Source organism: Acipenser ruthenus, chromosome 19 (assembly GCF_902713425.1).
Source record: "Acipenser ruthenus chromosome 19, fAciRut3.2 maternal haplotype, whole genome shotgun sequence".
Taxonomy (NCBI): Eukaryota; Metazoa; Chordata; class Actinopteri; order Acipenseriformes; family Acipenseridae; genus Acipenser; species Acipenser ruthenus.
This window is the reverse complement of record NC_081207.1, coordinates 19463388-19484765: the sequence shown is the minus strand read 5'-3', so window position 1 is coordinate 19484765 and position 21378 is coordinate 19463388. Positions and strand designations below refer to the sequence as shown.

General features: G+C 38.5%; 1 protein-coding gene across 1 annotated transcript in view; it reads left to right on the top strand.

Annotated features, from left to right (window-relative positions):
- The window catches only part of LOC117424029 (glucose-6-phosphate isomerase), a 34838-nt gene that overhangs the window by 11030 nt on the left and 2430 nt on the right, over positions 1-21378 (top strand). Inside the window, exons 4-13 of the mRNA XM_034040043.3 lie at positions 11677-11796; positions 12121-12204; positions 12487-12633; positions 13345-13416; positions 13732-13776; positions 15018-15071; positions 17021-17081; positions 17163-17206; positions 18597-18749; positions 19418-19547. Of these exons, the coding sequence (XP_033895934.1) occupies positions 11677-11796; positions 12121-12204; positions 12487-12633; positions 13345-13416; positions 13732-13776; positions 15018-15071; positions 17021-17081; positions 17163-17206; positions 18597-18749; positions 19418-19547 (910 nt within the window). The remainder of the gene's footprint in view (positions 1-11676; positions 11797-12120; positions 12205-12486; positions 12634-13344; positions 13417-13731; positions 13777-15017; positions 15072-17020; positions 17082-17162; positions 17207-18596; positions 18750-19417; positions 19548-21378) is intronic.

The window sequence follows — 21378 nt, the reverse complement described above, 5'->3', positions numbered from 1 at the left end:
TTTGACGTCTAGGCTCAAGCAGTGGAACTTGTTCGATGCAAGTCGCAGATCAGAGGAAGCGTCACCTACCTTTTTCCAGCTTCTTCACCCGTCAAGATGGGCTCTGCTTCTGCCACAATGTGACCAGTCTGTTCGAGGCAATCGGAATCGCCTGTAACCAGAATGAGTGGCGCCTCTTCATTGACAGCTCATCCAGGAGCCTCAAAGCCGTGCTGCTCCATAATGGTAACAAGTACCCGTCTCTTCCCCTGGCTCACTCGGTGCACCTCAAAGAGGATTACAATAGCATCAAGACCTTGCTGGACGCCTTGAAGTATGATGAGTACGGCTGGGAGGTCATAGGAGACTTCAAAATGGTGGCATTCCTGATGGGTCTTCAAGGCGGTTTTACCAAGTTTCCCTGCTATCTTTGCCTTTGGGACAGCAGGGACACCAAGGCGCACTACCACAGGCCGGACTGGCCACAGCGGACCGAGTTCTCTGTGGGGAGGAACAACCTCAAGTGGGAGCCATTGGTGGACCCCCGGAAGGTGCTGATGCCACCACTGCACATCAAATTGGGCCTTATGAAACAATTTGTCAGAGCTCTAGATAAGGAGTCAGCAGCCTTCAAGTACCTTCAAGACTTCTTCCCTAAACTGTCTGAGGCAAAGGTCAAAGCCGGTGTCTTCGTTGGACCACAGATAAAGAAGATCCTGGAGTGCAATGAATTCCCCAAAAGCTCACTAGTAAGGAGAAAGCGGCATGGAACAGCTTTGTCGCAGTGGTTCAGGGCTTCCTGGGCAATCACAAGGCTGAAAACTATGTGGAGCTGGTTGAGACTCTGGTGAAGAACTACGGCACAATGGGCTGTAGGATGTCCCTCAAAGTCCATATCCTTGATGCTCATCTTGATAAATTCAAGGAGAACATGGGAGCGTACTCGGAGGAGCAAGGCAAGTGCTTCCACCAGGATATACTGGACTTTGAACGCCGCTACCAAGGACAGTATAACGAGAACATGATGGGAGACTACATTTGGGGGCTGATTCGTGAAAGTGATTTACAGTATAATCGTAAATCTCGAAAAACTACTCACTTCTAAATCTTTTGTAGTCATTTTTGTATTACTTTAGTATAAATACATGTTAATTTGGATTCATATGTTGTTTTTTTCTGACTTTATGTGAACGAAAAGACACAAATTCGCCCGTTTTCTCATTGGAAATAGGTAAATTTCAAAATATCACTGTCCTGGTCACAAAAGCAAAGTTTGTGGGGAGTAATAGCCATTTTCTATACTTTGGAGGCATAAGCAATTAGGAAATAACACTTGCTACCCAGGAACAAAAATTGTGTTACATAGTGTAATCATCTTCTCCAGCTGACTGAGTTATGAAAAGCCAGTTACTCCCTACAAGGCCAGGGCAATATAGGCAAAAATCCTTACAATCCTCTTATCTATCTTCAGTTGTTGACTGAGATTTCAGTAACTAACAAATCATACATACAGTGCCTTGCGAAAGTATTCGGCCCCCTTGAACTTTGCGACCTTTTGCCACATTTCAGGCTTCAAACATAAAGATACGAAAATGTATTTTTTTGTGAAGAATCAACAACAAGAGGGACACAATCATGAAGTGGAACGAAATTTATTGGATATTTCAAACTTTTTTAACAAATAAAAAACTGAAAAATTGGGCGTGCAAAATTATTCAGCCCCCTTAAGTTAATACTTTGTAGCGCCACCTTTTGCTGCGATTACAGCTGTAAGTCGCTTGGGGTATGTCTCTATCAGTTTTGCACATCGAGAGACTGAAATTTTTGCCCATTCCTCCTTGCAAAACAGCTCGAGCTCAGTGAGGTTGGATGGAGAGCATTTGTGAACAGCAGTTTTCAGTTCTTTCCACAGATTCTCGATTGGATTCAGGTATGGACTTTGACTTGGCCATTCTAACACCTGGGTATGTTTATTTGTGAACCATTCCATTGTAGATTTTGCTTTATGTTTTGGATCATTGTCTTGTTGGAAGACAAATCTCCGTCCCAGTCTAAGGTCTTTTGCAGACTCCATCAGGTTTTCTTCCAGAATGGTCCTGTATTTGGCTCCATCCATCTTCCCATCAATTTTAACCATCTTCCCTGTCCCTGCTGAAGAAAAGCAGGCCCAAACCATGATGCTGCCACCACCATGTTTGACAGTGGGGATGGTGTGTTCAGGGTGATGAGCTGTGTTGCTTTTACGCCAAACATAACGTTTTGCATTGTTGCCAAAAAGTTCGATTTTGGTTTCATCTGACCAGAGCACCTTCTTCCACATGTTTGGTGTGTCTCCCAGGTGGCTTGTGGCAAACTGTAAACGACACTTTTTATGGATATCTTTAAGAAATGGCTTTCTTCTTGCCACTCTTCCATAAAGGCCAGATTTGTGCAGTATACGACTGATTGTTGTCCTATGGACAGAGTCTCCCACCTCAGCTGTAGATCTCTGCAGTTCATCCAGAGTGATCATGGGCCTCTTGGCTGCATCTCTGATCAGTCTTCTCCTTGTATGAGCTGAAAGTTTAGAGGGACGGCCAGGTCTTGGTAGATTTGCAGTGGTCTGATACTCCTTCCATTTCAATATTATCGCTTGCACAGTGCTCCTTGGGATGTTTAAAGCTTGGGAAATCTTTTTGTATCCAAATCCGGCTTTAAACTTCTCCACAACAGTATCTCGGACCTGCCTGGTGTGTTCCTTGTTCTTCATGATGCTCTCTGCGCTTTAAACGGACCTCTGAGACTATCACAGTGCAGGTGCATTTATACGGAGACTTGATTACACACAGGTGGATTCTATTTATCATCATTAGTCATTTAGGTCAACATTGGATCATTCAGAGATCCTCACTGAACTTCTGGAGAGAGTTTGCTGCACTGAAAGTAAAGGGGCTGAATAATTTTGCACGCCCAATTTTTCAGTTTTTTATTTGTTAAAAAAGTTTGAAATATCCAATAAATTTCGTTCCACTTCATAATTGTGTCCCACTTGTTGTTGATTCTTCACAAAAAATTACAGTTTCATATCTTTATGTTTGAAGCCTGAAATGTGGCAAAAGGTCGCAAAGTTCAAGGGGGCCGAATACTTTCGCAAGGCACTGTACCTATAAAGCGATTTAAAAAAAAAAAAAAAAGTAACGTTTGCCACATTATTGTTGAATCCTGCATTGACCTTATAAATTTTTATAAGGTTACAACCACAACCAAGCTGTTTTGAAAATGAACGCTAATTTCAGCATGGTACTGCTACATTTAAGTTTCATACAATGTGTTGCGCTAACTGGTTTGTTCATAAATATGTATGCTCCCACCCTGCCTTTTCACTGCATTTGTAAATGCTGTATGATTTTGAAGAAATAACAAAATAAGGGATATCAACCAAGATTTAAAAACAAAAACACACGCTGGGATCCTTTTATTAAACTGTGACATTAGTTAGCTATGTGTGCAAGTTATAGTTTGACGGTGCTTTCTTTATTTATTTATTTATATATATATATATATATATATTATATATATATATATATAAATACACAGTGCCGTGAAGGTATTTGCCCCCTGTCTGATTTTCTGCATTTTTGCACATTTTTCACATTGTATTTGGTCAGATTTTTTTGTGGGTTGTAGTAGTATATAGAGGGAGTCGGAGAGAAAAAATGACACCAAAGTTTGGTGCTTCTTTCATTTGTTTGGTGTGCAAGGTAATCAAAGATGCAATCTTCAGGTGTGAAAAATTTATTGCCTGCCCCCCCCCAGTTAACTCAACTCAGTTAAAGGGATAATTAGGGTCACCTGTTTGAGTACTTTGGTTAACAACCAGGTCTGATTTGGGCCAGCCCTGCCCAATATAAATCTGACTATCTTTGGCCCTTACCATCAGAGTGAAGTCATCAGCACACAGGTTCTAGAGGCACATCATGCTACGAACAAAAGAAATTCCTGAAGACCTCCATAAAAAAGTTGTTGATGCCTATCAGTCTGGAAAGGGTTACAAAGCCATTTCTAAGACTCCACCGAACCACAGTCCGAGCCAAATTGTCCAAATGGAGAAAGTTTGGGACAGTAGTGAATCTTCCCAGGAGTGGCCATCCTGCCAAAATTTCTCCAAGAGCAAGGTATAAAATCGTCCAGGAAGTCACAAAGAACCCTAGAACAACATCCACGGATTTGCAGGCCTCTCGCCTCGGCTAAGGTCAGTGTTCATGACTCCACCATCAGAAATACACTGGGCAAAAATGGGATTCATGGCAGAGTAGCAAGGCGGAAACCATTGCTCACTAAGAAGAACATGAATGGTTGTCTCAAGTTTGCCAAAAAGCACCTGGATGATCCACAAAAGTTCTGGAACATTGTTATATTGGCAGATGAGTCAAAAGTGGAACTTTTTGGCCGACATGGGCCCCGTTATGTCTGGTGAAAACCAAACACTGCATTCCACAGTAAGAACCTCATACCAACGGTTAAGCATGGTGGTGGTAGTGTCATGGTTTGGGGATGCATTGCTGCATCAGGACCTGGATGCCTTGCCATGATTGAAGGAACCATGAATTCTGCTCTGTATCAGAGAATTCTACAGGAGAATGTCAGGCCATCCGTCCGTGAGCTGAAGCTGAAGCGCAGCTGGGTCATGCAGCAAGATAATGATCCGAAACACACAAGCAAGTCTACATCAGAATGGTTGAAGAACAAGAAATTTAAAGTTTTGGAATGGCCTAGTCAAAGTCCAGACCTAAACCCCATTGAGATGTTGTGGCAGGACCTGAAACGAGCAGTTCATGCTCGAAAACCCACAAATTGACTAATCAATAACTACAGGAAGCGTTTGGTTGCAGTTATTGCTGCTAAAGGTGGTGTAACCAGTTACTGAGTCTAAGGGGGTGATTACTTTTTCACACGGGGGCATTGGGTGTTGCATAACTTTCTTAAATAAATAAATTAAATATGTATCAAATGTTTGTGTTATTTGTTAACTCGGTCCCTTTTATCTAATATTAGGTTTTGGTTGAAGATCTGATAACATTCAGTGTCAAAAATATGCAAAAATGCAGAAAATCAGACGGGGCAAATACTTTTTCACGGCATTGTATATATATAATTTCAGTGGCACTGGAACCATTTTTCAAGTGGGGGTGCTGATTGCCATTGAACAAATCCCTGTAACCCCTGTATATGATGGAAGCCATGCAATGCCAGGGTGTGCTGCCGTACCCCTAGTTCCAGTGCCCCTGTATAATGTGTATGTTGAAGCACATGTTTCACTAGTTAAATAGGAGAAGTGTGCAAGGTAGTGATAATCTATTATAAAAAAGAAAAGATAGATAAATGAATGCACTTCAAGATTGTATTTCATCTAATCGTACTGATAATTATCTACCTATTATGTGTTAATTTTTAAACCAGCGTTACCCTTGTAACAAACCCAGAGCCGACATTTTCCATGACAGATTAAATTAGCATTTATAGACACTGAATAAACTATCCTGCTATCATAAATCGCAATGTTTTTAGTTATTTAATTTTACTTTTCGGTCTATAAAATAAACTTCATTCCTTTTGAAATTCTATCAACGTTGTGATTTGTGACAGTTGGGCAGTTTACAAGGAAAAACTGAAGAGCGTGACAACAGATCTCTCGCGCTTTTATGGTCATGACAGTTCTGCTTCCACGTTTACATGAGTTTATTTTAGAGAGAGAATTTAGTCGTCCAAATGCAAACTACCTCATTAATAATAAAATAATTGGAGGGTTTATTTAAAAATCACCAAACGCGCTGAAAAGAGATGCTGCGTGATAAAGGATATCGTTCAAATAATGCACAGGGGTTTACATGAGGCTTTACGCGCTAGGCAGAGATGAAAAGAAGGTTACCCCCATCTGTCTAGAATGCAAAAGGCTTGCAGTTAAAATGGTTCATGCTGCCAAGAAGAAGAAAATAATAGTTATTACTAATATTGTTTAGAATTAGTTCTAGAAATGGTAGAAGTAGCATGTGTACAAAAACAGACCGCACTCGCCAAATCCCATTACTGCTTTTCTTATGCTTCTTAGGCTACTGATGTCCTTTCACACACCCATATATATTAGTCTTAGCCAACTGCGTAGCTGTTAATGTGCTAAACAAAAGGATTATGCGTTCAATAATCACACATATTCGTTAATGTGGAACAAATATATTAAAAACAACTCATGATGTGTTGGTTTCAAACACAAGTTCTTTGAAATATTAAAATTAATTATGCAGAAAATGTGGAAACTTACACAAGCGCTGTTAATATAATACATACATAATTTGTGTGTATTTGCTAATTAGTTATAAGGGTATATAAAATCATAGGCCTCCTTACAACGTAATTGCGACAAAATGGATGGATGGAGAAGACGCAGACAAACACTGGCTAGATAAAGTCTTGTATGGGAAGAACTCCTTCAGTCCCATGCAATGGGTTTGCAGGAAAGGAATCGTATTGTGTGCAGAAATTCGGCTTGCAACGCAACCACCTCTTGGTGCTGTTGATCAGACGATGCTCCTGGATCAGCAGCTACAGCGTTCAAACCAACTTTAATTTAAAGAAGAACAGTTGTGAATTGCTTCACAGCGTTTGTTTTACATGTGAATCCCAAGAATAATATGTGAAAAATAAAACATATCACATACACACTTAGCCCGACATGCGTAAAATGGCTTGATATCCCCAACTATTTGTTTTTTCACAAATTATTCTTAGGCTTCACATGTAAAACAGAAGCTGTGAAACAATTCACATTTGGCATCCTTTTAAATTAAATTAAAGTTGGTTTGAGTGCTGTAGCTGCTGTGGATGAGGAGATCAAGCCATTTTACGCATGTCAGATAGGCTGTGTGCGTATATGTGGTATGTTATTGTTTTTCACAATTTATTTGTTTGATTCACATGTAAAGGAGAGCTTGTGAAACAATTCATAATTGGTCTTCACATTAAAGTTGGTTTGGACGCTCTAGCTACTGTGGTTGAGGAGATAAAGCCCTTTTACGCGTGGCCGAGGCTAAGTGTGCGTATGTGCGGTATGTTATTATTTTGAATAAATAATTATTCTTAGGATTCACATGTAAAACAGAGAGTGAAATAATTCACAATTTGTCTCCTTTAAATTAAAGTTGGTTTGAGCACTCTAGCTTCTGTGGTTGGCGAGATACAGCCATTTTCATTCATGTCGGGTTAGCTCGAGTCAAATATCAAACGTCAAGCTAACTTTACCAAGGTAGCATATTTTAGTTTAGAAAAGTAAATGATGGCTGGCGCAGTTACCATGTTGTATTGATGGGGCTGGTATTTCACAGGACATCTGGGAGGATGAGGATTCCAGCAAATGGTCCGATGCCACTGCTACTGGCCGGTCACCCATTAACCGGTGCATTTCCGAAATTGGGACCTCGAGCTTTGACCGCAGGACTGCAGGCGTTTTCTCTCCTGCAGGTACAGATATTTCAGTTTCTTGAATTTATCTCATACCTGCAGGAGCGTTCTATTTATACCAAGTTCAACCAGAGCACCGGTAATACTGGTGAAAATGGTGCCATTTATTTGGCGAGGTCGATCCAGTTCATCCATAACCCCCAGGTCCGCAGTAATCTGGAGGGGGGAATGAGTTTCATCATCCGTCCAGCGGACCTGGTGTTGCGTGCTGTCAGAAGGGGTGGAAGCTTGAAACATTCTGCGGGGGAAAAAAAGCTACATTATTCGTAGTAATATTATTAAGATAATAATACTGACCATGCATCGTTCATAATACACTAAAATGAATAAATAATGGTATAAATCAACATCTCTATATGCAATTTATATATAATTTAGCCGCGACCCTCATCAGAGAAGCGGATTGATAATAATGGATGAATGGATATTTAACTGATTTGTATTAGTAAGACTGGGTTAAGGAAAATCTTACTTACGCTACAGAGGAGGACAGAAAGACCGTTCCCAGAGAAGAGCGTTCTTTTATATAGGGGAAGTGGAGGAGGTATCGTGTTATTTCATGAAAGTCTTTCGTTAGGTATTTTGCACGACTGTGGAGTTTGTTGCTATGGGACTAATTAGGCAAATTAGCACGCACTTTACCATGCTTTACCAAAGTGTAATGACACTTAAGTCACCACACTTTTTTTGCTGTGCACTTTTGGAACGAGCACAATCATGCGTCATTTGCGCGTGACACGTCATGAATGCACTATAGTAGTGTAAACACCGCCAATGTGTACTCCACTGCCCAATATTGCATTGTGGGCCTCACGCATATCTACATGGGGCGGTACAAACCTCGATCAACTACAAATCGGGAAGCTCCATTAGCAATGGTTTCCTGCTTTATGAAATAATGTATGTGGTTTTAAAAAAAAACAAAAAAAACACACAGTAATTATGTACGTGTTCACTCAGGGTCAGTCATATAAACTGCAGCATAAGGTAGCAGAAAAATGCTACTGCATAAAAAAAAACTAGTAGCAAATTAAGAGTTGTGGGTAGCAAAATGCTACCAAATAAACGTTAACTTTGAGCCTTTCTGTTTAAGCAGCTGTAGAGGCTGATCTAACAAGAATTCTCAGAATTTAAGGTTTAACTTTTTTCTATTCTTTGTACTTGAAAATGAATATGACCATTCTAGTGTGGTATGGATATTTCACTCATTGCCAAATAACTGACAAAATCACTGAGTATTCTCTATGTATTATGAACCACCAAGTGGTTTTTTGTATGCGTCATCAAACACAGCCGTTCTATAAAGTCATTTTAAATAGATTATATAGAAGAAACCGTTATCAATATCTTAATACTGTAACCAATAAAGTATCAGACATCGCGATAATAGGGAATTGCCTTGGTTCATTGCATTTTATTTCTAGTGCCTTGCAAAATTCCCACCTTACATACACTTCAGCACGCAAGCAAAGAGATAAGACCTCTGTTGCTTCCTGTAAAACCAATGAATAAAACTAATGAATAAGCTAACGAGGGGATAAGTTTTGAACTTGTAGTCTGGCATACTCCAAATTCATTGTTTGAGGAAATGTAATCTACTCCCACACCCTTTTTTTTGTCACAAACTTGACATTGTGCAATCACTCCATGTTGTAACATGGTGCAATCCGATTGCACATCCCACTGTAAGTAAGGATTTTTGTCCCTTGTACAGTGAAATAAGATAATGCCGCCACTGAACTTCACCTTTTTAAATATGTCTATATGCAATGAGTGTTTATGTTTACAGTTTTGTAAGGCATATATGGGATATATTTACAATGACACTGAAAAGCAATCAAGTGAGTAATATTTTGTTATATTCTGAAGTTTACTTTCAACCTTTGACACTTGAGTAGGGTAAACAGAACTTTTGATTTGTCACTCACTTAAATATGCTAATAAATGGTATTTTTCATGCACAAGCTGATTGGTACTGTAATTTGCATGCGTAAGTTTAAAATAAAATAAATTAGCTAAAGCAACTTTTTATAAAATAAGATGCATCTAATTTTACTTTAAAGCTAATTATCCTTTTGTCGCACCATGATTTATTTATTTCTCTTTTTTTCCCCCCCATAGAAATCAGATTTGTTTGTTAATTAACAGAATAATATAGAAAGTGGTAGAGAACTTGCGCAGTACTTTTACATTTGCTGTATCCTGTGTTGTCTGAATCGCAGCAATATATTTTAAAATATAAAATAAAAGTAACATTTAAGTTAATTGTTAATTCTGAGATTTGTTACCATTACACGGATTAGCTTTTGTTTTTTGCTGGTTCACACAGCTGTTGTCTTGGAGTCGAGGAAATGTGTGTTGTCACTTCCAATGGATGTTCTCCATCCTACAGTGTGATCTTGAACAGCCTGTTTTAACTGCAGTAGGGTAAAACTAGAATAGTCAATGTGACAAATGTTTCGGCTAATGGCTTCATCAGTGTTGCCTTCTAAGGTAGTGTCAAAATGAATGAATTATGTATGTGTTCAGAGGTCTAAGATCGAAAATATTTGCTACAGGATGTCGTTTTGAAATCTATCTTCAGCAAAATCTGAATCAAACTTGTTTTTTTATTTTCCAATAAAACATATTCTAGCGTTATTTTAAGATGACTTTGAACAAGCCAGTTTTTTTAAACATATATCAAAGTACTCAATGTTTTAAATGTTAATAGCTAATTAGTCACAAAAACATATTCATCATAGGCATCAGTTGAATTTTTAAATGAATGTTATCAAGTACAAAAGTTAGTATGAAAACCATTTCTACAAAAGAAAAAACCCATTCCAACTCAAAACTTGTCGTTTTTGTTATTTATACTTTGGAAAACATATTCTTTTGGTAGTGGATTCGACATACTGTCGTTTTTATAAAATACTCAACACTGTTTACATCTGCCAGCACAGCAATCACATGACCTTAAAACAGCCCTATTGTCAGAGCTCTCTCTTTACATCCCGCCTACAAGTAGGCAATCTGTTAGCTCTGATTTGTGAATTTCTGCTTTGGTTGACAATCTGCCAAGACTCCCTTGCAACAATTAATTTTTCTACAGTTACAGCTGCCGCCGGTGTTACTGGGTAATTCTCACCCCGGTGAGTTCTGTCCTAGGCTAATCCTCACCCTGTCAGGCCAATTCTCACCCCAGCACTCTGTACATAGCATAATCATTTTCATTGTACGATAACTAACCTAATCAGCAGTAGGACATATAATTGTGAATGTACTGTAAAGATACAGGAAAAAAGACTGATGTAGACAAAATAAGCAACGTTTATTGAACAATAATAATGAGAACAATAATAGAACAAAAATGTTTCATACACTACAAACCAATAATCTTGTTTAGAGCAAGCCAAACAACGGGAAAGCACTCTGCGTATTGTATGCAAAGACAGACCCGTCCCAAGAAGACAAGTTCATTGATACAGGGGATGTAAAATGGATATCATATTCCAAAGGAAATATGCAATAAAAAGATTAAATGTACTACTTATTAATGTAACAATTTAAATGTAACTGTCAATAAAACAAATGACCCACACACATACAAACGTGAATCTCACTCTGTGACTAAAATTAAGCATACCAAGTAAATTAAAATAATAAAAATCCATCTTAATTTAATTAACTTAACAAAGGTTAAATCACACTAAGGACACATTCTCTTGTCTTTCTGATTTGCTAAAATAAATAAATAAATAAATAACCTTCACAGCCCTGGGGGTGAGAGTTGGCCTGACAGGGTGAGAATTAGCCTGTAACATGGCGCCTGCTTTTCGCTATTACTAGAAAAAAATATATAGAATGTCATTGCTCCCGCAGTCCACCCAGGATGTGTTGCGGCCCACCTTTGGGCTGTGGACCTCAGTTTGGGAAACCCTGGCTTAATGGACTCTTCCTCTTGACCTTCAGTTGTAATGCAGACAGTGGCACTACAGTGACACATTTTTATAACGACGGGCAATTGTAGAAAAAAGTACCAAAATATGTGCTACCGTGTCTGGATCACTCCATTGGGTTGCCTTGGCAATGCTGTGGCCTACAATGGTAATCTAATGGAATTTTCTGTGAGGATATTTTAACCCAACCTGTTTGAATGATTTACAGTGATGTTGAAGTGATCTAACTTCCCTCTCGCTGTCCTGCTGGCTTTGTCTGCAGGGCCGTGCTGTGCTCCACATCGCCCTGAGGAATCGATCCAACTCCCCCATCAATGTGGCCGGCAAGGACGTGATGCCAGAGGTCAACAAAGTGCTGGAGAAGATGAAGAACTTCTGTCAGGTGGGACCTGCAAAACAGAACTATAAAAATTACTTGCAAATAAGAGGCTATAATTAAGCACCAGTAAAAGCTAAAATTAAACATCTTGGGATATGAGTGCAGCTTTAGGCATTACGTGTTAAACTTTTTAGAAAGTAAAAACAACAAGCTTTGCCTAATCATAGTGAAAACCATAAGGTGGGCCTAAGGTCAAGTTTGGGAGCCCCATATATATACAGTACATTTATGTGAATTTATATTCAAAATCTTGTTTCAGAGTTAGTTATGACAAATCACATCTCACAATAATTACGTTATTGGTAATACATTGGTGCTGTATTACAGAAAGTTCGCAGCGGAGACTGGAAAGGCTACACTGGCAAATCCATCACTGATGTCGTCAACATTGGCATTGGTGGGTCTGACCTGGTATGTATTGTAACCTAAAAATGTGCAAGGCTTATTTCTGGGGGTTAAAGTGGGGATGTGAATTACAGTAAAAGGGACAGAGTAACTTCAGCAGTGGTCTAGTTCTTTTCAATTGATTTTGGGCTGGTGCACTTTTAAGGGTGATTCAGACAACATTGCATATGTTTGTCAGGCAACTAAAAGTGCAGTTCCTGGTAAAAAAATAACCTCAGAAACGGACATCAAGTACCCCGACTCCTAACTCCAAGTAGCCATTCCTGTTAATACTGTCCTTCCTTCCAGGGCCCGTTGATGGTGACTGAAGCTCTGAAACCCTACTCCAAAGGAGGGCCCAAGGCTTGGTTTGTGTCCAACATTGATGGCACCCACATGGCCAAGACCCTGGCCGAGCTCAACCCGGAGACCACCCTCTTCATCATTGCATCCAAGGTACTGCACTGCCGCCCGCTCTTGTCTGGGATTTGTGCTAACGAAGGCTCTAACTTAAGAGCCCCTTGCCCAGATATGAAGAAACTTTGCATTAATTTTTTTTTTTTTTTTTTTTCTTTTTTTACATTTAAATATGCATGGTACCTTGGCATCATGACCCAGCCTGCACCAACCCAATCCTTAATCAAAACCAGTAGCAACATTGTTTAATATTGCAGGACAGTATATAAATATTAATAGTATTTTTCTGCTGTTGAAAAGCATCTATCCTTATTTATTTTTTACCCTGGATACCATCACAGTAGTACTTTCTGTTTGTAGTTTGGACCTTTATTTTTTATTTTATATGTACCCACTGAAATACTGCAATTTTAATGTAAGCTACTAACAGAATTGTTTTGGTAATGTTGTTTGTCGACCAAATGCAGTGCATCACTACAGTGATGAAGGCATTGACTAGACTAAACATTGGTCTACCTTTTAATTTGAAGTTTATCAATGTAGCATACTTTCTCTTTCTTGAGGAAATAGAACTTTATTTTATTTGAAAGATCCTTTTAAACACCAGACATTACCCACTATATCTAAGTTTAAGAAAGGTTCCCTGTTTAAAGGGTTGGTGCAGTCCCTCACAATAGCTGCACCACCGGTGTTAATGGAAAAGCTGTACATGCTGAACAGCCTGTGCTCTCCTCTTCTCTGACTTTTCAGACCTTCACCACCCAGGAGACAATCACCAATGCAGAATCTGCCAAGGAGTGGTTCCTGCAAAGTGCTGGTGATGTAAGTGCAGTCTGGCACCCCCGGAACCTTTACATCGTCTTTGAGACTGTCGCACACTTTCAACACTACACACCTAAATAGAGGTCAAGGATATATAGTACTGCTCAAAACTGCATACCGCTATAGCATTATAGAAAAGCTAGCTCCCCTCAGAACAGCAGCAAAGTAGGTTTTAGGTAAAGGGATATGTCAAGACACCATGGGCAAGTAGTCTTTTACAGTAATATATATTCTTACAGTATACGGCTTGTTTGGATATTAAATGCAAAATGACACTTTATTGAAGTTTTTTATATATTAAAATTTGTCTTCCAGAAATCCGCTGTTGCCAAGCACTTTGTCGCACTCTCCACCAATGCTGTAAGTATGCAAACCTATTTCAACTAAAGCTTGTTTTCAAACCTTTAAACTTGAACTATTGTGTAATTTTTGTAGTAAAGATTGTTGTGCAAGCAGATGCCAAGCACTCCATTGTACCTATGAAACCATTGTAGGCGTTTGTATACTGTTGCTTGAATCGCTGTCATTCATTAAGGCATTCTGCCTGGGAGGTTAGACTTTGCACCAGATGCTTCCAGACAGGAAGATGTTGAATTCTTGCTTGAGTGAGAATGCCATGACCTTGAGCTACAGTAGAAGGGTAGGTCTAAAATAGGACACAAGTCTTTCTGCTTATCAGAGTCTGACTCTGAAGGCATCCTGCTTCACAGCATAACCAGACACATGTCTGAATGCTCCAGAGCTTGTAAATGTGCTCAAAAAGGTATAGCCTTCATGAACACATGAATATCTCTACTTTTGACATTTAGGAATGTTTTGTAATTGGACAAGCCTTCAGAAAAGAGGCCCCTAATTTGTGTAAATGACAGCAACATAAAAATTCAAGATTTCAACAGTTGATGTGGAGAATTGTATAAACCAGTGGTTCTCAAACTCTGGTTCAGGTGGTCCGTGGAAAGGTTACATAATTACGGAAAGGAAGCAGCAGCATAGTTTATTGATCCCATTGAGACCTTAAAAACTCCGCTACAGGTGCAGGAAGACCATGCATACATGGAGAATATCCAAGTAAAAAAAAATGTCTAAACTCTGTCATATGTAGTTTTTGGATTGTATAAAATGTATTCATTACTAGGGAGTTGGTGTGTATTGTGCTCACGTGCACTCAACACAGCAGCTTGTAAAGTAAGAGATAAAACTCACATATATACATTATTTTGATTGTGTCCCTTTTATAATATAGGGATAACACTCCAGGGCTTGTGCGTTGTGTTGCATTAACATTCAGGCCTCAGATCTGGAGGAAGGAACCCATCTGTTTGGGACTGCTTGTGGGGGGGAATATATATATATATATATATATATATATATATATATATATATATATATATATATATTATATATATATATATATATAATATATAATTTGTGCCAACAATACTCCTGTTGGAACTCCCTAAATGCAGACCCCGATTACAGCAGCCATCAGATCAAATAGCAACCTTGCTTTGGTTTGAACTGGCAGCATCCTGATGGAATAATCCTCTAAGTAGTGTTCTAAATGTGCTGGTTTTACATTTACTTTTTTTTTTTTTTTTCAGCCCAAAGTAAAGGATTTTGGAATCGACACCAACAACATGTTTGAGTTCTGGGATGTAAGTGCTCTGTGATTTAAATGAACTTGTCTATCGGCTTGACGAAGGCCAATGGGATGGGCTTGAAATAGAAGCGCCTTCAGCTCTGTGAAGTGTCGGAGTCTGTGTGTGTGTGTGCGTGTGTCTGCACAGTGTCCAGACAGCTGCTGGGTAATCGGAACCGCCTCTTTCTGACCATTCCTGCTCAGTTATTATAGGCGTTGACCTTCTCCCGCTTTGAGGTTACTGTGTGAAAGCAAAGGTCAATGAGATATTTATAACTAAATTTAATGCATCATTTACCTGATGTAGTATACGGTATGTGACCTTATTTGTTGCACATAAAATATCAGTTTTCTGTGCTAAAATAACCTTCTCCTGTGGGTGTTTTTGCTGTTGAAAAAAATGTACTGTAGAGAATACCCCAATTCCAGATGGGTGTAAATTAAAGCTGCCGGCAGTGTTCTACAGAAATAGTAAATTTTTGGCTTACTGGTTTGTATATAACCCAAGGTAGTTTCAGCTGCACACGTTTCTACCTCCTTGAAGAATTCTGCTCTCTGTGAACTAAACAGCCATCCTTCTGCCTACCTGCCGCAGCTTTTACCATGGAAGCAAAACAGGAGATTGTTCTATTCTTTGCTTCAGTACTCCTTTTCAGTGCCCCCTTATCACAGCATTTAATTTTTTAAAGTTGTGTGTTTTTTTGTTTTTTTTTTTTTTTTTTTTGCCCACCTAAGAGTAGTGCATGGTGAGAGCTTTGCATCTTTGCTCAAGGTTTCTTTAATAGGATTTCTGGTTGAGAGCACATATTGCTGTCGGCTGCAGTCCTCTCCCAGAACTGCAGCATTAAGGTTCTACATTTGTGATACTGCAGCTGAATCTTCACTGTACATTAAAATATAAACTATAACTTGGTCCACTACTGACTCTTCAAGTATTGTTTTCCACTAACTACAATACTTAAGGTCTTTAGCACAAGTTCTATAATGTATCATAATCTTGGGGTGTAAGGAGGCTGTTTGTCTGTCTTTTTACACCTGTCTTTCTGTATCTATTTATAAACAGAATAGCTTCTGTTATAATTTTTCTACTGGTAAACCAGGACTGCTTAGGCGTATTCCTTTTCAATGTTTATTTTTCTGGGGCTCACAATGTACTGTGATAAATTATGTATTTGAAACTTGAGTTCTTTATTGAAATATTATAAAACCTGTTACAGAGACTTTCCTACTTAATCCGATCATTTTCAGTGTATTCTTTGCTTCTGACCAGCAGCTGCCACAATACTGCCTGGATAGAGAATCGCAGCAAACAAAATAGGTGTCCATCATACCTGATGCTTTCCATTTGACTTTTGATACTAGTATCAATGCATCTGTGTCACAGCATGTGGTCAGCTGGTCAGAAACAACTCTTAAACTTCAAGTGGTGAATCCTCTCATAAAATTAACAGGTTTCATGGTAAATGAAGAACACTAGTGAAATGCATTTTGTAAAATGTGAGTGATTTGATTTTGTGTCGGATCCTTTGAAAAATGAAGTTGAAGGAGCAAAAATAATAATAATAACAATAATAATAATATCACCTAAAGTGCGTTGGCATGTGGGTAGGCAGACCCAGTAATGTAATCCTGTTACACACACACACACACACTTCAGAACCCTTTTTAGTAGTATCAGTGGTGATTTCTGATGAGCTTATTGCTCTGAAATCCTTGCCGTATGTCCCAGCACAGTCAAATCCAGACTAAGGACACCTATCCAATTTGTAATTTTGAAGGTGTATTCGCCAAGGCTGTAATTTCCTTGCCCCTCATAAGCCCACATTTATCCTCCCACAACATTTTGACAGTTTGACTGACCATGTTCTGCTTCTGTGAGGCATGACTGTTTTGAAAGCCCTTTTTAATGAGGGAAATGTAGTATACCTTAAGGTTTAATTGACCAATTTCTCTTTCTTTTTCTAGTGGGTTGGTGGCCGTTACTCCCTTTGGTCAGCTATTGGTCTCTCCATTGCCCTGCATATAGGTTTGTATTTGCTGAGGTCAGCAGTAAAAATACATCTGTAAATCTTCTGAAAGATGATTCCAATGTGCTTTGTCATTTTAGGATTTGAGAACTTTGAGCATCTTCTGAGTGGAGCTCACTGGATGGTGAGTATAACCCTATGCAGAATCACAGAATACCTACTTCACCAGGCTTTAGATTATTATTGAACTGAGAAGATTAGTTCACATATTGTAGATCCTACCAATGTTTTCATACACTGTTGTATGTGATCTGTGTGCTGCCACTGATGGTAGTGTGTTGATATGTAAATAAATCCTGTTCTCTTGCGGGGGGCGTATCAACTTCAACCTCCATCTCCTGCCTGTCACTCCGCAGCGAATGCACGCATCCACACGGCAGACGACTACTCTGTCACAAGCATTATTAACCTGTATCTTTCTAAACAAGGGACTTAGGAGAGCTCCCTTATAATAAAAGCTGAATCTCAAAACAACAATTGTGTGAATGTAGTAATTGGTACAGCTTTATATAATGGTATTTTAAAACAGGATTCATTAATCTGCCTTTTTAAATATCTGCCCTCGGATTACTGTTTGTGTGTAAAAACTGTCTAAAAACGAGTAGCCATCGCACTGATAAATCTGTGAAATTGGCAGGGTGTGGGATTTGTAGTTTTTAATGTGCGATTAACAGTGAGCAGTGGACATCAATAAACTACATTCCCAGAGTGCATTACGATTTGTGATGTGTTTTTTGAGATATATATATATATATATATATATATATATATATATATATATATATATATATATATATATATATATAAAGAGAGAGAGATATATATATATATATATATATATATATATCTCTCTCTTATATATATATATATATATATATATATATATATATATATATATATATATATATATATATAATATAATAAAATGTGTGTATGTGTCGGCTAAAAAAAAAAAAGCACATTTAAGTCAACTTTTAAGAATTTCTAGTGGCACATGTGCGTTAATTCAAGTTTACGCTGCACAAGCACATTTTTTGTCTCACTATAGAGCCCTGTTATGATTTGTTTCTGAGAATAATCACTGCAGTTATTATTGAGGTGTACTTGCCGCACGCTGTGTGTTATTGTTTTCTGTAAAACATTGATATCCTGTCAGTTAAGAAAAGGTTTATTGCAAAAGCTTTCTTTAACATTGTCTTTTTATTATACCGCCCAGAGACCGGCGCTTATAACTGTATTGTCATATTTTCTATGTTTCTTTAAATTCTCAAATTTTTAATAAATCAAAACCCAGGTAGTAAAAAGAGACCTGGGTAGCATCGGGTAATTTAAAACCCGGGTTTTCGGGTACCTGTACCGACCTTGTGTATAATCAAATGAGTGAGAGAACAGCTTGTGTAATGTTTAAGGACGTTTAACGCATGTTGTTGAATATCAGAATCTGGTAGTGCAAAAACCTGTAAACTCCTATTACAACCACAGAATCCCTAAGTTTCTCGCTGTTTTTATTCTAGGACAATCACTTCCGCAACACCCCCTTGGATAAGAATGTCCCTGTTCTGCTGGCCCTGCTGGGGGTCTGGTACGGCAACATGTTTGGAGCGGAGACTCACGCCCTGCTGCCCTATGACCAGTACATGCACCGCTTTGCAGCTTACTTCCAGCAGGTAAGTCTTCACACAACCATATTTCTATAATAATTATATACATACAGAACACAAATATTGCAATACAGGAAGCCAAAAGAAAATGGTGTAATACTGTTAATGGACTACACTTCTACAAAAGAAATCAAGAGAAACTTTCAAAAAACAAAGTAAAGGTTGCTGCGACACGGCAATGTCCTGTCCTAGTTGTTCTCTTCACTAGATTTTGTCCAATTTAAGTGTTTTCAGTCCTTTTAGCAGTGCTACAGTCTAAATGTTGCTGTTTTTTGAGGTTACAGGCGGTGAATTGCATTTAAATGAGCGGTTCTCATGATCCAGCTAAATCTTGAGAACCGCTCGGCAGATAGTGATGCCAAGCCACTAAAATGAGACTTAAAGTAGCAAGGTTATTGGTTAGAACCTGTTGGTATGTAATTATGAAATCTGTCGGTTCTGCTGTCCAGCTTATCGTGACTGATACTGGGCAATGACAACAGGGCAATGCAACTTATTTATATTGCAGAATACACATCTAGGATCCCGTTTGCATGACAAATGATTCAGTCATGAGGGACAACCTAGTTGCACAGAAGTATATGTGTGCGCTGCATTCCCCAGGTGTTGATTTGTTTTTGAGCAGCCTCTGTACTTTAATCAGCTCTTCTGTATTAACCTGCGTCTCCTCTCAGGGGGATATGGAATCTAATGGGAAGTACATTACCAGCAAGGGAACCCGTGTGGACTACAGCACTGGACCCATTGTGTGGGGAGAGCCTGGAACCAATGGACAGCACGCTTTCTATCAGCTTATACACCAAGGTAGACTAACTAACTTATGGAAAGTCCATGTGTTAATTGGTGGTTTTATAAAATGTATATAAATGCCATCTGTTTGAACTGGTTTCAAAACAGTCCTAGACCCCATACTGTTATAGAATATATTTTCAGAAACCATTTGAAATAGACTTCAAATATGCACGATTTTAGAAACCAAGAATCAACTTTAAGATATACCAATGACTTAAAAATTGATTGCTTAGTTTATGGGCATTAGTTGATAATCGTTAGATTAATCTGTGCACATTTTTAATAAAGGTAACAATGTTATAGTGGCAGTCCTGCATAGTAATACTAAAAAATCAATCCTTTTTTAAAAAAATAAAAGCCCAATGGGAATTTGGTCTTTTTAAAAACACACTTTATTTGGTAAATGCAACACATTTTCACAAAACCAACCATTCTTTCGGGCCACTGTTGGTTACATTCCTGAAAACACAAGACAGCTGAGCTGTGCGTCCATCGTTTTTAATCTACCATTATAGCTACGTACGTGGCTTTGCGTACTTCTGCTTTTATTTGTTCTGAATCTTGTTAAGTACCCGAGAATACTGTGGCTATTGGCAAGCAATTGCTTTACATGCTGTTGTAGTCAGAAATCAGAGAAAGTAATTCCACATAATTGCCTCTATTTGAGGAATTGGTGCCTTCATGCCGTCTGAAATGCCAGTTCTTGCTTGCCAAGGTAAACGGAATCAATCAAGCGTTTAAGAACTGCATTATTTTCTTACTTGCTCATTGTGATGTATTGTATTTGTATTCCTATGCTTATGCTCATTCAGTTGAACATCAATCTGGGTTTGTCCAAAAGTTTTGAGTATTACAGTGGCTCGCAAGTGACTTTGGGAACGCTCATGTTTTTGTGGTGACTTCGATAGATGTCCTAGAGGGCAAATCTTTGACCTTTCCAATTGGTTAGTCAAACAAGACATTCAACTGAAACGGAGAATATCTTCAATGGTGTATGTCTCGCCTCTGCTCGCTCATGATTTGACACCTGTATAATTGGTTAAACCTACACAAGACCATCAACTGTTTGTCCCGCCAACGCTCACTAGTGATTGGACTGCCGTGGAGAAAATGCAGGTCTTCTATTGGTTGATTTTAATTTTATATATAAAATGTTTACACGATTTTAAATTGTAAAAAAAAAAAAAAAAAAAAAATTTTATCTGCGATCAGCTGTTTAGTAGATAATCGGTCCGATTTTTAATCTGTTAATCGGAGCAGCCCTAATATTGCTGCTATATTATCATTATGTGACTTCGATTTCGGGATGATAGAGCCTCTTTCAGATATTGGCATCAAATTTATCACACAGATAATATAATAAGATTCTCACTTTCTACATATAAGAAATGCAAGGTCATGCTGACCTACTTTTTCACAATAGTGATACCCGATTGGCTGATACTGGCTTTATCTTGGATTGCTTGTCTGAATTTTAATGAAACACTGCATTGCACATGTTGAAATAATGAATGGGTGTACATGGAACTCTGTATATCGGTATTATGACAAAACAGAAGCATGCTAAATGTTACGTTCTACAGTTATATGTGGTGTAGTAGGTTAATGCTCTACAGTGTAACAAAGGGGCAGGTCTCCTTTTTTGTATTTATGTATGTAAATCTTTAATGATGAAGCGTGTTTCATGTTTACAAGAAACACAATCGAAAGCGGTATAAATAGTTGATAAATTGTACATGTTGCATCAATCACCCGTGAGGCAGAGAGGGAGCCCAAGGATTATATTGCTACCAGCACCAGTTCCTTGTGATTGAAATATTATTCTGAAGCTTTTCCTGTTTTA